This window comes from Cryptomeria japonica, chromosome 4 (genome assembly GCF_030272615.1).
Source record: "Cryptomeria japonica chromosome 4, Sugi_1.0, whole genome shotgun sequence".
Classification (NCBI taxonomy): Eukaryota; Viridiplantae; Streptophyta; class Pinopsida; order Cupressales; family Cupressaceae; genus Cryptomeria; species Cryptomeria japonica.
Window position 1 is genome coordinate 603215116 of NC_081408.1, and position 15609 is coordinate 603230724.

The 15609-nt window shown below is 37.6% G+C and overlaps 1 protein-coding gene across 2 annotated transcripts in view; it reads left to right on the plus strand.

The window, feature by feature from the left end:
* LOC131061083 (uncharacterized) overlaps positions 1-15609 on the plus strand; it is a 187014-nt gene that overhangs the window by 135448 nt on the left and 35957 nt on the right. For both annotated transcript variants that reach the window (XM_057994592.2, XM_057994593.1), the window contains 5 exons: positions 11987-12139; positions 12352-12535; positions 12610-12720; positions 12864-13079; positions 13188-13380. In XM_057994592.2, coding sequence (XP_057850575.1) covers positions 11987-12139; positions 12352-12535; positions 12610-12720; positions 12864-13079; positions 13188-13380 — 857 coding nt within the window. The remainder of the gene's footprint in view (positions 1-11986; positions 12140-12351; positions 12536-12609; positions 12721-12863; positions 13080-13187; positions 13381-15609) is intronic.

A 15609-nucleotide genomic window follows, 5' to 3' on the forward strand; every position in this document is an offset into this window, starting at 1 on the left:
TACCTTACTTTCCTTTGACTCGCCCTTTTGGATCCCCCTTTCACGAAGACAAGACTTGTTTGACCTCAAAAAGGCCTGAAAGGAGAATTTCGCTCCCAACCCTTTTTGGAAGGGTCAGGAGCGAAATTCTTGATTTGCTTGTTTTCCTTCACCTAGTTTCATTCTCCATACCTTACTTTCCTTTGACTCTCCCTTTTGGATCCCCCTTTCACGAAGACAAGACTTGTTTGACCTCAAAAAGGCCTGAAAGGAGAATTTTGCTCTAGACCCTTTAGAAGGGTCGGGAGCGAAATTCAAGTTTTAGCTCAATTCCTTCACATTTGGTGGTCACAAGCTATTCAAAGGCATGCCTAGGGGTATCTCCAAGCTTAATTCACCCTGATCCACACTTGGCTTGACACAAAATTGAGAGAAAAAGAAGATTTTGGGAATTTCGCTCTGGACCCTTTAGAAGGGTCAGGAGCGAAATTTCTATTTTAGGCTAAAATCCTTCACTCCTTCACTTTTAGTCACTCCCTAAGGCAAAAACATGTCAATCCACTTTCCAACATGCCTTAGAAACTAAGAACTTGGTCTAAACAAGGAAGAAAACGAGGTCTATGGGGATTTTCGCTCTGGACCCTTTGAAAGGGTCAGGAGCGAAATCCATGTTCTTGGTTGGCTTCACACTTCCTTCATCCAATCCTCCTTCAAACTTGATCAATTTCAAGCTCCTTTCACCACATTCAAGTGAATTTGCCATCTACTTAGCTCAAAACAAGGTCCTCCTAGTGCTTAAGGCAAAAAGGAAGGTCAAATTGAGGATTTCGCTCTGGACCCTTTGGAAGGGTTAGGAGCGAAATTTGACATTTTGGTCTCTCCGTCAGGATTCATATATGGAATATAACATTTGTTATATTCCATATATACTTTAAGTTATATTCCATATATACTGTCAGGATGTTTGAGAGTGGTTTCAGACCTCCAGGAGTTATAGTGCAAAATCTAGTTTTTGGAATATTCTTAAATTTTTCAGACAATCAAATTTCAGGATCAGGATGACATTCTAGACTTTGCCAAATTTCAGGACATTTGAGGATCAAGATGACATTAGACTTCTCAAGGCGAATTCGCTTTGCCCTTGATGTAAGGGATGGGACCTAGGAGGACATTATGCATTCAACCAAGGTTTGATTTAGCAACTTGAAGTACAACCATATAGTACACAAAAAACACCTTAGTAATGATCTAAATTACCCCTAATCACTCAATTGACCTGACCTCTTGAGGAGATCCACCTGACTCAAGCAGAGCCTGCTACTCTAATGAGCCCCCTGGCGACCCTTCAATTGCAAAAGGTCAATAGACAAGAACCTAAAAGACCTAAAAAAGCAAACCCTAGAAAGCAGAAAGTAGGGGTCCCCATTTGCAATTGGGCGATGTGTGAATACGTCACAACAGTATCCCAGGTGGCTAAGATGTTATCAGGACGAGTCTCTCTCTCCAGGATGAATCCAAGTGAAACGCTTCCTTTGTGCTCCAAGTTGCTGACCTGCCTCTCCTAGCATTGCCAGTGGGTGCCTGTTGACGTGTATTTTGTACACTATCATACACAGAATAAAATACCTAAAGGCATCTTATCCTCTCTTGAATAAAGTCTCTAACTGCTGAAGATTCGCATGAAGGATCAGTTAGGATGACTCCAATGTTCTGGTTAGTAGGGTCTCTACGTGTGGATAAACTCCAGTGGTATGATGTGATTTGCTGGAATCACAAGGGGACTTACATCTGATGATTGAACTTCCGATCTGCTTTGCTGGAACACAGGCTCTTACTGGCTTAGATTTGAAAAAATGGAAAAAGGATGAGGGCGAAGAGAAGATCTAATCCTAATACTAAGAATGTAGGAGCAATGATTTGATTTTTGATGAAACTCTAACTAGGTCTTGTTTTGACATCAATGGACCATCTCCACAAGGCTAGTGCGATCTTCTAAGGGAAGCTTTATGATGTTCAAATCATCACCGCAGGCATAGACACCATCAAGTTGATGCATATCAATGAAGAAGCGACAAATTGAAATTGAGCTTAAGCTGAATGATTCCAGTTGACTACACAAGGCAAGTCTGCAATCAACAAACTGCTAGTAGTATGGATATACGAATTCCACCATTAATCAATCGCATTTCCTCCATTCATCTAATCATCTACCATCTAGGATTGAAGACTCAACAAGAAACCATGCAAATTGCAAGAAATGACACACTTCACCATTACTTCAATGAAAATGGAGTTTGTTTACAATCAATGGCAACAATTTCTTGCCTTGTCCTCCTATTCTACTCTAATTACTATTCTATCAATTTCTAACTACTCTCTATCTACTAACTGCTTTCTATTATTTACAACTCTCTCTAATAATTTTACAAAATGAAATGTCAGGGCTTATATAGTGCCCACAATTCAATTCGATGGCTTAGATCAATTCAAGATCAATGGCCAAGATTCAACAATGAAAACCCTAATTAGGGTTTGTTACAACCATTACATAACATTTAATGCTTGACCAATGATAAAATTGTATTGCTTGGACACATGTCCCCTCTAGAAAAATCGACCAATGGATAGCCGGGGTAGGTACATCGGAGTTTGTGCCACCTTCCATGAGTTAAGTACATTGAATCTGGACATGCTGAGGTGGACTTCACTGATTGGAGACGTGATGACTAGGATGCCACCTCGTCTGACACTTGGTTGATACTCAATTTGGTAGCGTTGAGAAGTTATCTTTGATTAACTCTTCTAAAATTATTTGCTTCTTCAACGAGCCCTTGTCCTAACTCCATGTGTCCTTGATGTGTAGGATGATGATGTACCTCGCCTTGGAACGCTGGATTGAAAGAGGTCGCCCCTGTCCTGGCTTGATCGTCCCGGCGAAGACCGTCCTTGATCCGGCTTGATTTTCCTTGATGAGATCTCCATTTGATGCCTACACAACATTTCAAAATTAGCAACATGATTTTGCAATGAATAACTAGATTAGAGATTAAATTTAGGAAACTTCATAATAAGTCCTTGAGTTATTATTTCCTAAAAAACAATTGGGCTACTGGAATTCAAAATTTCAAAATTCAAAATTTAAGCTATGACGATCAACGTTCAAAATCAAAACAATAAATCCATATCGCCTTACCTCTCTTGAGAGCTAACACTAGAATGCAAAATGAGGAATTTGCCTAGGCAAAATTAACGTTAGAAGCCTTCAACGTGATCTTCAAGGATAAGGAACGTCCTCTTTATCAATTCGCCACCCTTGGAGTCTTTGATGTGTTCTTCAATGTCCTTGGCAAGTTCGCCTAACTTGAAACTCGAACTCCTTTGATAATGCTTGTGCCTTCCTATTGATAAGACTCGCACCTTGAACACAATTCGCACCTCCTCTTGAATGATAATTTCGCACTTCCTTTGTATACTCCAAATCGCATATGAAAAGATGATAAATGATGATGTGAAAATGAAATAAACTACTCCTCCTTTATAGGCGCTCACCTTCATATTGACCCTAGGCCGACTTTGATGAATAAGGCAAATTTAAAATAAACTTAAAGGCCGACCCTTGTAAAATGAAACAAATTTTAAATCAAGCGCCCCATTTTTATTTATAATTAATTAATTTAATGCCTATAATTTAAAATAAACTCGATTTTTAAAAGGCAAAAATTAATTAATAAAGGCCCATGCGCTAATTTTAAATGCTAACTTTAATTGGATTTCAAATTTATCGATTTTTTCCTAGCATTTAATAAAATCTAAAGAATGTTTTAGCGCCAAATTTGGAAGAGGTAAGGACACAAACCTATCGCTCTGGTCCCTGACTAAGGGACAGGAGCGAATTTGATGTTTAGTCTTGATTCTCTTACCTTTTATGTTCAAAACCTCCATCCTCACGTTGAGACTGGTATGTTTGCCAAAAAACTCGAGCTTGATCGTCTTGATTTGGTGGATGAATGCCCTCTAAGGTGGATATCGCCCTGGTCCCTTGGTGAGGGACAGGAGCGAACTTCATGCTCTGGCCAATATTTGCTATCTCTCAAGCTTTACTCCTTGTTCATCACCTTGCAAATGATATCCTTGATCTTGCGAACCTTGACTTTGACGTGATCTTGAAGGAAAACGAATGATTTAATGAAAATCGCCCTGGTCCTTGACTGAAGGACAGGAGCGAACTTTGGTTTATGGTGCAAATCTTCCATCATATTGATATCAAATTGTCTTCAAGGCGCAGAATGATGTCCTTTATTCCTTCTTGAACATTTGAAACGAACGTGGCCTTCAAAGTTTAAGCATATTTGACTATTTCACTCTGGTCCCTTGGAGAGGGACAGGAGCGAACTTCATTTTCTAGGCTCAATCACACTTTGCCCATGTTTAAAAATTATCTTCAATGGTCTTGTTGCGCCCCATCTTATTCATCTTTGGCTTGGAAATCATTCAAACTTGGCAAGAAATTCATCTAAGACAAAAATCGCTCTGGTCCTTCAGTGAGGGACAGGAGCGCCCAGGCCAATATAGGTCTCATTTGGTGTCCTTCAATCTTCAATTTTGTCTTCAACGAATCCGTTACATCGTCCTTGCTTGCCTCAAACTTTAAACTTGCTTGCTTTTTGCCCAAAACATGCCTCATGAAGAATTTCGCTCTGGTCCCTGGGAGAGGGACGGGAGCTATCACTGAACTTCGCCCTGGTCCCTGACTGAGGGACAGGAGCGATTTTTCATTTTGGTCCATTTTTCTTTCACGAAGGCACTTCAAGTTATATTCAATTGATGAAATGTATCCCCTTTGACCCCCTCAAATCGCGAAACCACTTAAATCTTGCAAGGATAATGCGAAATTGGAATTCAAGCTCCGGTCCTTCAGTGAGGGACAGGAGCGAATTTTGTCCTCCAGGCCCAAATGCTTCACTTTTCACCATGAAATGTCTTTGCTAGGGAAGATATCATCCTGCTTCATGCTATGAATAAAAGTTAATGTCCAAAAAAAGGTCTAAAATTGTGCATATAAAGAAAATCGCTCTGGTCCTTCAGTGAGGGACAGGAGCGAATTTGACCTTCTAGGCAAAAACTTCATCATTTCATTGCTTTTGATCAAGTCTGGATGCTCTATCATGCTCATTTTGTCCTTCACCATGCCTTTGATGTCTCAATTCGTCCAAACACGGTCAGGAATGGCTCAAATAAGTATTATCGCCTTGGTCCCTTGGTGAGGGACAGGAGCGCCTCGCCTTGGTCCTCCTGAGAGGGACAGGAGCGAAATTCGCTCTGGATCCTCAGGGAAGGACAGGAGCGAAATTTGACTTTTCGAACTCTCTATCAGGATAATTTTTATGGAATATAACATTTAAGTATTCTTTCTTATACTTTAAGTTATATTCCATATATACTTTCAGGATGTTTGAGAGTGGTTTCAGACCTCCAGGAGTTATATTGCAAAATCTAGTTTTTGGAGGTTTTTTCAGTTTCCAGACTTAGGCAAATTTCAGGATCAGGACTTTCAGACTTAGCCAAATTTTCAGGATCAGGACATCACTCAAGCCGGACTTGCTTATCCATGTGATCACTTGGGCGACACTCAAAATGCAAAGGCTAACTAACAAAACCCTAAAAGACCAAAAAACAAACCCTAAAAAACAAAAAAAGCAAGGGTCCCCATTTGCAATGGGGCGATGTGTGAAAACGTCACAACAGTGCCCAAGCCCAATTGCTTCCCATCTATCTCCCCTTTTCATTCCACCTCATTTTATCCCATTCTCCGTTCATCCTACATTTCATACTTTACATTCCTACATCTTCTACCCATTTCCCCATTTCCCTTTCCTACCATTCCCTACCTTCACTTATCATTATCATTCCACTTACTTATCCTCTATTTACCTTACCTTCCATTACCCTCACTTCCTACCTATTTTAAACCTATCACTCCCTACCTTCTTATCCTCCATGTACATCCACCCTACTTCTTACTCCCCTGACCCATCCTATCCTATCCTAACCTCATCCCATTCTCACATTACCTCCTTATTCCCTTATTCTACCCATCCATTAGTTATACTAACCTACCTATCCACTCCCCCTCACTATCTATACCTTCACACACCTTACTCCCTTATTCTATCCACTCCCTACATCCTCTAACCTATATCTCGTACCTTGTACATCCACTACCCATAACACCTATCACCCTACCCCCATCCTAACTTACCATCCTATCCCTACCTCTACACCCTTATAACGCCCTCCTACCACCTTACCCTCCCCCTAGCTTCTCCTTACCTTTCTTCATCTCACATTCCCTTATCTTTTTCCTCCCTTTCCCCACGTAGCCTACTTGGGCCCCACTTTAAACTCTTGAATGGAGAATTAAATAGTTTCCCCACCAAATTTTAACATGAAAAAATTAAATATTTTAAGAACTCTTTGCTGGGACCCACAAAACTCTTAATATGAAAATTTTTAAATTTTTTTTAAGGCCTTCTGATTTTCCAACATGGCACAGCTGGGACCCACCAAAATGGAGTTGAGAGTTTGTTCTTTTTTAAGAACTGGGACCCACCAAAATGGAGTTGAGAGTTTGTTCTTTTTTAAGAATTTTTTTAATGTGGTATGCTGGCCCCACAAAGTAATAAAAAGGAAGTTGAAAATGTTTTTTTTAAGGTAGTGTGTGAGAGCAAAATGTTTTTCTAAGGCACTAGTAACATTACTTCAGTTTAGAGTTAGTGCCTTTTACTATGACTTCCGTTTTTTTAATATCCCTATTGCTGAATGGTTTGTATCTTTTGGGATGGAACCTTCCTTTGAAAGATAGTGTCTCCTTTAGATACCTAATTACTACTTTTATTATCATAACAATTTATTTAGGAGACTTCCTTAAGATCACCCTTTTTGTTTGTCTAAAAGGCATGGTGATTAACTTAATACATATTAAAAAAAATAAAAAAAAATCAAAAATTAAAAAATTGAAAAATACAAAAAAATGAAAATCATGAAATTTTGGTGAAGGCATGGAAAATAAGTAGTGCCTCTCAAGAGCACTACTGCTTTTTAACGAGTGCTTCTCAATGTCATTATTGTTTTTAAGTAGTTCTTCTTAATGTCATTACTGCTTCTTTTAAGCATTGCCTTTCAATGGCGCATTGCTCATCATTATTCCTAACGATGCAAGTTGCTCAAAACGATTTCAATATTCAATTGCACGATGAGCATAGCAAGTTCGATCATTATTTTTTAATTGAGTGGCATTAAATGGTTGAAAGTAATAAAGTATTAATTCGGCTGAAGTGAAAGCCACGATTTGTAATGAGTTATTTAATTAAGGTGGCGATGCAATTAAAACCAAAGTTCATTTGATACATGAAGCTTTGCAATCAATCAATGAAGGTGATAAGGCGATTCCAGCTTAGAAACTTTTTAAAATAAAAAAACGTCATGATTGATTGAATGATTTTAATGAGAATACCCACCGATTTTGAAAAGCTAAGAATGACATTTAAATTATGTGAATGGGTATTAAATGAAGGTGGTAGAATCATTCAATAGGGATCGTCCAAGCTTGTGATGGGTTATAGATCACGATTTGTCTTCAAATTGATCACTTCGTTGATCAATTTGTAAATCTATTTGCTCCTATCTGCCTGAGATCGAATCATACATAGCTAATGCACAACAGCGATTTGTAATTCTGATCAAACTCCAATCAACTAGAAGCTGTGATTATGGTCTTTGATGCCCAGCGAATTTATCTTGAAGGTGTCAGCGATTTGAGCTTAGCTCGATTCCATCTCTATGCATCAACGATTTTGACTTGGGGCGACTTCATCAATCATCAGCGACTACATCGAACTATGAGTGATGGCGATTATGTGATATTAGATTCATGTGATTTTGATCGGGATTGTGATGAATTCATGAAGATCGTTTCTGATTTTAAGGCCAGCGATTTCATCTAAGCTTCAATTTAACTTCCACTGGCACCGAATTTGACAAAGAGTTCTTTCATTTCACGATTTCAATACCAATGGCGGTACCAGTTCAAGATTCGATTACTAGTGGCTACATGCATATAAACCTTAGGCGCGTGATCTTGATTCAGTCTGCGTCAAGAATATACACTCACAACGAATTCATCCAAAGTGTGAGTTTGGACTGGCAGTAGGGTGATTGTATCCAGTGATATTCACAGCAAATGGGGTTTCAAATACGACTTGTCCACTAACTCTGGCACCAGCGACTTGAATTTGATCATCATCAGTGATTGCTTGCCTTCACTTGCCAGTGAATTCATCCATATCAACAGCGATTCTGATTTGTCCTCATGAACTGGTGATTCTGACATCAAAGTTTGACAGCAAACTCATCTCCGAACACAGTGAACAACATTATCAGTGATTCTACTTGATCCATTGATTTGGTTATTAATCTGAGTTTTGACTGAGATCGAGTTGTGTGTGGAATATTTTGAGTTGATTCAATCTACAAATAATGATCAATATATGACATGTGATTCTGATTCTTACATCAGCAGGCATTATTGGTGTTAATTTCAAAATTTGATCAGAAGTTGTATCAAAATCGACACTAACTTAGCTAAATCTCGCAGGTGCATAATGGTGATCACGACAAGCTCTCATCAAGAAGGAAGATATTGCATCTCATCACGTCTCAAGCTCGAACGAAGCATCCTAGGGAATGACACTATCTACAAGAACCAAGAATGCGGTCAGCGTGACAAATACAAGGAGTCACTCTAGGCATCCAAGGCAATGGCACTATCCATCCTAGGCAAAGAACACACAAAGAGAAGTAGGATCGATGCACTTCAAGGTGCGGTGAGGATTAAGTATGGGCGACAACAAGGTCTACACCAAATGCAACATCAAGGCAAAAGATAAGTGTCAGCATCACGCGCTCAAGATTAAATTTTTCATTGCCAGTATAGCCAGATGAAAGGTCGCAAATGTAGTTGATCAAGACATGCAATTGTTTCAGAAAAGTTAATCAAAGTTAGAAGATCGACATGAGCGGATTCATCGTCACATCAAGCGCCTGATAAAGTTTAGTATCAAGAGATATGTCGCATTCATTCACATGCTTGCGATGAGTTACAAGGACAAGCTAAGGTGGTGTCCAATCATCACTTAACCAATCAAAAGGTTCCACGTCAACACGTCCAGATTCAATGTACCTAACTCATCCTACAAAGAAGATAACCACCACATGGGCACAGAGATCGATGTACTTACTGCCATCATCTATTGGTTGAATTTTCTGAGGACATGTGTCCCCTCAAATGTAATCATATCATTGGTCAAGCATTAAATGCTTCGCAATATGGTTTCTATCTTGTAATCTTGGCCATTGATCTCAAATCGATTTGAGCCATTGAATTGTGATGAGAGCACTATAAAAGGCCTCACTTCTTCATTTGTAAAGGGATAGTTAGAAGATAGTCAGTAGTCAGTAGTAGCAGTGCAAGAGCAAAAAATAGTTAAGAGTAGAGTAGGGAGAGAAGGCAAAGGTTGTTGCCAAGACATTGTTGCAAAAAGCACGTAAACTTCATTCAAGATATGGTGAATTTGATATGTTGATTCAACAATTTGCATGGTCTCTACTTCTTGTTTCATTTCATGTTGTTTAGATGAATGGAAGAAATTTGTATGATCAATGGTGAAATTCATATATCCATACTATTAACACTTTGCCGATGGTAAATTGCCTTGCGTGGTCAACTGGAATCATTTAGCTTAAGCTTAACTTCGATTATCATTCTTCATTGATATGCATCAACATGATGGTGTCTATGCACATGGTGATGATTTGAAAACCATTAAGCACTCTTTAGAAGATCGCACTAGCCTTGTGGAGATGTTCGTTGCATGTCGAAGCAAGACTTAGTTAGAATTTCATCAAAAATCATCCATTGCTCCTACATTCTTAGAGTTAGAATAGTCTCTTCAACCCTTATCCTTTTTTCCTTTTTTTAAGTCAAGTCAGTGAAGTTCCACGTTCCAACAATATCCAAAGTAGTTCAAGCATTCAACGTAAGTCCCCTCGCAGGTACAACAAATCACATCAATACAACTGAAGCTATCCGACAAGTCAAGGATTGACATAAAAGAACCTTGAAGTCATCTCAAGTGATCCTTCTGCGAATCTTTAGCATTTGAAAGTCTTTACTCAAGAGAGGATAGAGTATTCAATACTTTATTCTATGTTCGATAGTGCATCAAAACACCATCAACAGGAACCTTGATAAAACCCTTTGGATTTTCTTGTATTGACATCTTTTGGTGTTGTCTGAGTTTTCTAGTGGATGGCTTCGGCCTCCTTTTTTCAGCTGGTTCTTCAATGATTACTCTTTAATGTTAGGCTGAGGTTGGGCTGTTGGTAGTCTATGTTGTAGCTATTCGCAGCATTCTTCTTTGGGTTCCGGATCTGTGCAAAATCCGAGGGTTTTAGGTCTTTTCAAAACTTGTTGTAAGGGGTTTCAGGTCCCCTCAAAACTTGTTTGATCCTTAATCAAAAACTAACAATTTCTAGGTAAATTGGTTTAACACAGCATGGTAATAACAGAAGTGATCAATTTTGGTATTGAGAATTATCAATCGCAGTATTCAGCAAATAAACAAGAGCAGCAGATCTGCAATACAGTAGTGTTAAATGGAAACAATAAAGATTTGCCACAACCACAATTATACTGAGGTAGCGAAATCGTAATACTTATCTCAGATTCCTCACATTCCTTGTTATTAAGGTACCGATTATTGGGGATGGTCAATGTATCACATGGTGGTGCTTTTATGTGGGTAACAACAATCTTTCAGGCTCACTGTTCAGATATGACTGGTCCTCAAGTATCGGCTGGGAGGAAGACTGAGTATTGTGGCTTTAACAAGGCATAGATCTGCCCAGGGTAGAGGTCACATTAGATATGCCAATCGTCAGGTCAGCGGTCCAGAATCAACACCAGGTGGCGTCCAGCTTGTCCACAATGGTGGTAGGAGAGTCTAGGGTGGTGGCACTATATATTAATAAAGTAAGACCCGCAATAAGCATTAACAACCCTGTAGTGGCAGTGGGCACAATGATTCCAACAAAAATCTCTAATATATCCTCAAAGTTGGAACTATTAATTAAAATTATCAAAATTGCAGAATTTAAATCAAACTCAGAATTGCACAAGTTGATCACAGTTCGCTCCAGTTTTCATAAAAGATTCAGTCCCTGAAACAATATTGAGGGGCTCCGTCTTGAGCTCAATTTTGTAATCTAGGAGGGTTTCTATCCTGTAGATCACAATGCCTAGGGTTTTCGTCCTTAAAGCTATAACTGAAAATTCAGTTTTGAAAATGAGAATTTGGATACAAAATGAGTGTGTCAGATTTTCCTTTATAGGCATTACATTTTGAACCCATAATTAAAATAGTTTCCCTCCTAAAATTAAAAATAATAAAAAATAACTTAATTTTACAGTAATAAAGTACTTTAGTGGAGCACCCAAATAGAACTATAATTGGGCCTTAAACTAAATTGTTGGCAACTCATTTGGGGAGGGGGCATGACAAGCTGGTACGTACTGGTATCCATTCTTTATTGTTATTTCTAAAATGCTGTGTAGTGTTGACTTGACTTTTACATCAATTATAAGTTATGTAAACTTCGGTCAAATATTACTATACTAATTGTTTCTTTTAACATTTATTCTAAGGACATAGTGAAACATTCAATTTACCATTTTTTCAGTCTTAACAAGACAAGGAGCTATCGCTTCGTTGCTACAAATTTACTTATGCTTAGAAGTCTTTGGAGCTATATCAGTTTGGGATAGCATAATGCATTGGTGTTGCTGTGTTACTACAGCTAGTGTGTGGATGATTGTTGTTTTATATATAAATCTGTTTCAAATGGGTTAATTTCCGTACAAATTGATTGACTTAAGGAATCTTGCTACCAGGTTACCTGCACCCAAACCTATATCTCGTGGATTCAGTTTATGGACAATTCTGAAGAATGCAATCGGAAAGGATCTAACACAAATTACCATGCCTGCCACATTGAATGAACCACTCTCAATGCTGCAACGTTGTGCAGAAGAAATGCAGTATCGGTAAGTTGCCTCTCATGGATTGCAAAATGTTTTTAACACTTGCTATTTGAATATCTCTGGCTCGAGCTTGCATTTGTATTGAAATGCTTGGAGTGAGCCTTGGACATTCTTAATCTGTTAGAGATCAGTTATTGTAAGCAAGCCAAATGAAAGCTTATGATAGTCCTTTTCCATGTAATTTGTAACTGATATAGAACTGCTGATGTGGATAGCCATTTACTGGAGAAAGCATCTCAGCTGGATGACTCCATTGAACGACTCCTGTGGGTTTCTGCATTTGCATGTGCAACATATCATGGCAGTCTTCATCGAGATTATAAGCCCTTTAACCCTTTGCTAGGGGAAACTTATGAATGGCAAGCACCTGATAATACAGCACGTTTTATTTCTGAGCAGGTAAGCACACAAAAACTAGAGATATCAGTTATACCATTGTTGCATATATGATTCTCAATTTGTTGCATTGGCAGGTTAGCCACCATCCTCCAATTATGTCATTTTTTGCAGAAAGTACATCTAGAGACTATATTTTCTATGGTGAAGTTGAAATTAAGAACAAATTTTGGGGGCGAAGTGTGGAGGTGAGATTAGATCAGTAAACAATTTCCACGAAAAGATTTATGCTGTAGAGTGCAAGTTCAGTTTAATGTCTCAAGATATTTAGTAACATTACTTTCCAATTGGTTCAAGGATTTACACCTAAAAGGGAAATTGTTTTCCTCAGGTTCTTCCTGCAGGAATTTTTCATTTGCATTTTCCAAAGTACAATGATCATTACACTTGGAACAAGGTGTCTTCTTCTGTTCATAATATTATTATTGGTAAATTATGGCTAGACAATTATGGGGAGATGCTTGTTCACAACCACAGAACAAAAGAGGTTGCCCGTATTCAATTTCATAAAGCAAACAATTTAGAACATGGTCGAATTTCTGGAAAGGTATGCTGGCATAAATCTGGTTGGCAAGGGTGTCCTATCACATCATTCATTTATTCTATGGAAATTTATGTAATAGAATTGATTCTAAACAATAAGTACTATTTGCAGATATTCAATGATAGAGATGTGCCACAGATTTCGATATATGGAAACTACATGGATGAAATATTTTCATCTGTAGAATTGGGTTCAAACTGCCATGAATCTTATAGTTCTTCAAGATGCATTTGGAAGCATCCTGATCCTCCAGAGGATTATCAACAGCAGTATTGTTTTAACCATTTTGCAATCGGTCTCAATGGTAAAGAACTTTGTATCCTCTTGAAATTGGATATCATGTTATCTCAGTTTAATAGATGTGTTGGATGAAAAAACTTCCTCAAGTACACTTCCAATTTAATTCACATTGTGGTTCTAAAATAGCAGTTTGCTTCTAGGTTAAGCATTTGCTGCTGGGTTCTTATGATACTTCAATTGAACTATTTTGGGTGTTACACTTTAAAAGTTTCCTGGTTTTAATATCTCAGGATATGTCTCAAGGAACTTCTAAATTGGTGCCAAACCTGGATTTTATTTTCTAAACATCCTTGTATCTTTATTCAGTTTTCTTAGGATTTATTGTTTTACTGGATTGTGCAAAGGAAATGGAACTGATGTTTCTGAGAGCATGTCCTGGTTCCTCCTTTTGATTCACGATGAATCCTACACTAAATCACCATATAAATTACAATACAACAAGCACTAAAAAGGAAAGAGCAAATAACGGTAAAAGGACCCTATAAGGTGCATCTGAAAGGTTATTATACTATTCTCAATCTATGTTTTGTATTAGCAAACCTTGCTTAATATTATAATTTATAACTTATTTTGCATTTTCAGCATTGAATTTTGGCACGATCCCGGCCTTTCTTAAAGTTTCAGCATTGAATTTTGGCCGACCTAAACGTTTCACTCAACATTAGGTGCTGGGACACCTTGCCATTGATGCGGATCATTCCTAAAGCTGGATCTAATATATAAGTGTCCCTTGAATCCATTAAGAGTCGGTTAAGAGTTAGAAGTTTACGATCATCTAGTTAATGGTTAGCAGGTTAGAGAGTTAAGAGTTTGAGTTGAGTCTTCTTGTCATGTTTGTGTGTAAGCTTGTAAAAAGCGTGTGGTGGCTTGTGAACCAATCTATAATCTGCATGTAGAAGGCAAATAAACATTTTCTAACCATTCTATTATGTGGAATCAATGAGAATTTCTTTTTTGTTTCATGATATTTCCGTTGTGTTAATTTTTGATTGCATAGTTGGACAATCTTTTCTTTGGACCCTCCATTTGTGATTGCATCAATGGCTAGCAACCTTAATGTTATATTCAACTTGCAATATTTATCAAAAACAAATATGGAACAATCAAAAATGAAACGGCCAAAGTATATTAGAATATTATCGTGGACCACAAATAAAATGCATTGTGTACTTCAACTGATAATAAATCAAACTAAACTACAAACCAATTGATTTTTTAAAATCCTTCACTCTTTGATACAACTCCTAAAATTTTCAGTATGCTCTTGGAATAGACTTTTTGCACAAATTTAATCTTGGGATGGAATTTCCTTTATTGGATATGAGGGTTTTCATCCTTAAATTCAATTTTTTTAAATTGAAATCAAGAGGCTTTTTTTCTTCTTGCCAAAACATAAACACCAAGTGCTTGATCTTTGAGAAAAGGGGTTTTGGAAAAAATATAATAGATATTTTTCTTCAAGCCTAGCTCCTTTTATAATCACTTGTTTGTTAATTTTAACAATCCTCGAGAACTCTCTAGGATTTTTTTTCTTTTTAATTTAATATTTTATTTGTTTTCCCTTGTTCTAGGGACATTTTTGACAACATCTAAGGCCCTTTAATATCCCTTGTAGAGTATTAGCTCAAATCCATAAGAAAATTTTGTGATCATTCAAATCCTAGCTCGTTTTGATCACCATGTTCCTAATGTGGACTAGGTGATAGCATATGGAGACTCGAATGAGGACAATGGAAATAAACTGAAAGATATTGGCAACTAGCCAACCAATTTGCAATAGAATCAAAGTCATAGAATTGATCAATGCCAAAATGGCCGATGGGGAGATGCAAATTCTGATTAAGCCAAATTGGTTGAATACAAGTGGAGTTGTGCCCATGCCAAAATGATAGATTATATCACCTAATTTTGGTACATGCCAAACATGGTGAATAATATATTGAAAAATAAAGTGAATCCAACAAATAAACTGACTAGGGTCTTTTACAATAAAGAACAAGGATTTGGAAGTGAACCATCTACGATCTTCAATAACTAAATAGAATATTGATGGTAAATTGTCCAATTTACAATAATATTAGAATTTGGAATATAAGTACAATTGGCTGTAGTAATTGCATATAGTTATGACAATAACTTAAAACCATTGATACGGTATTCAATTGAAAATATGGATATCAGACATATAGGAGGGTGTTGTGAATAATAAATGATACCTACAAACATAAGGTAA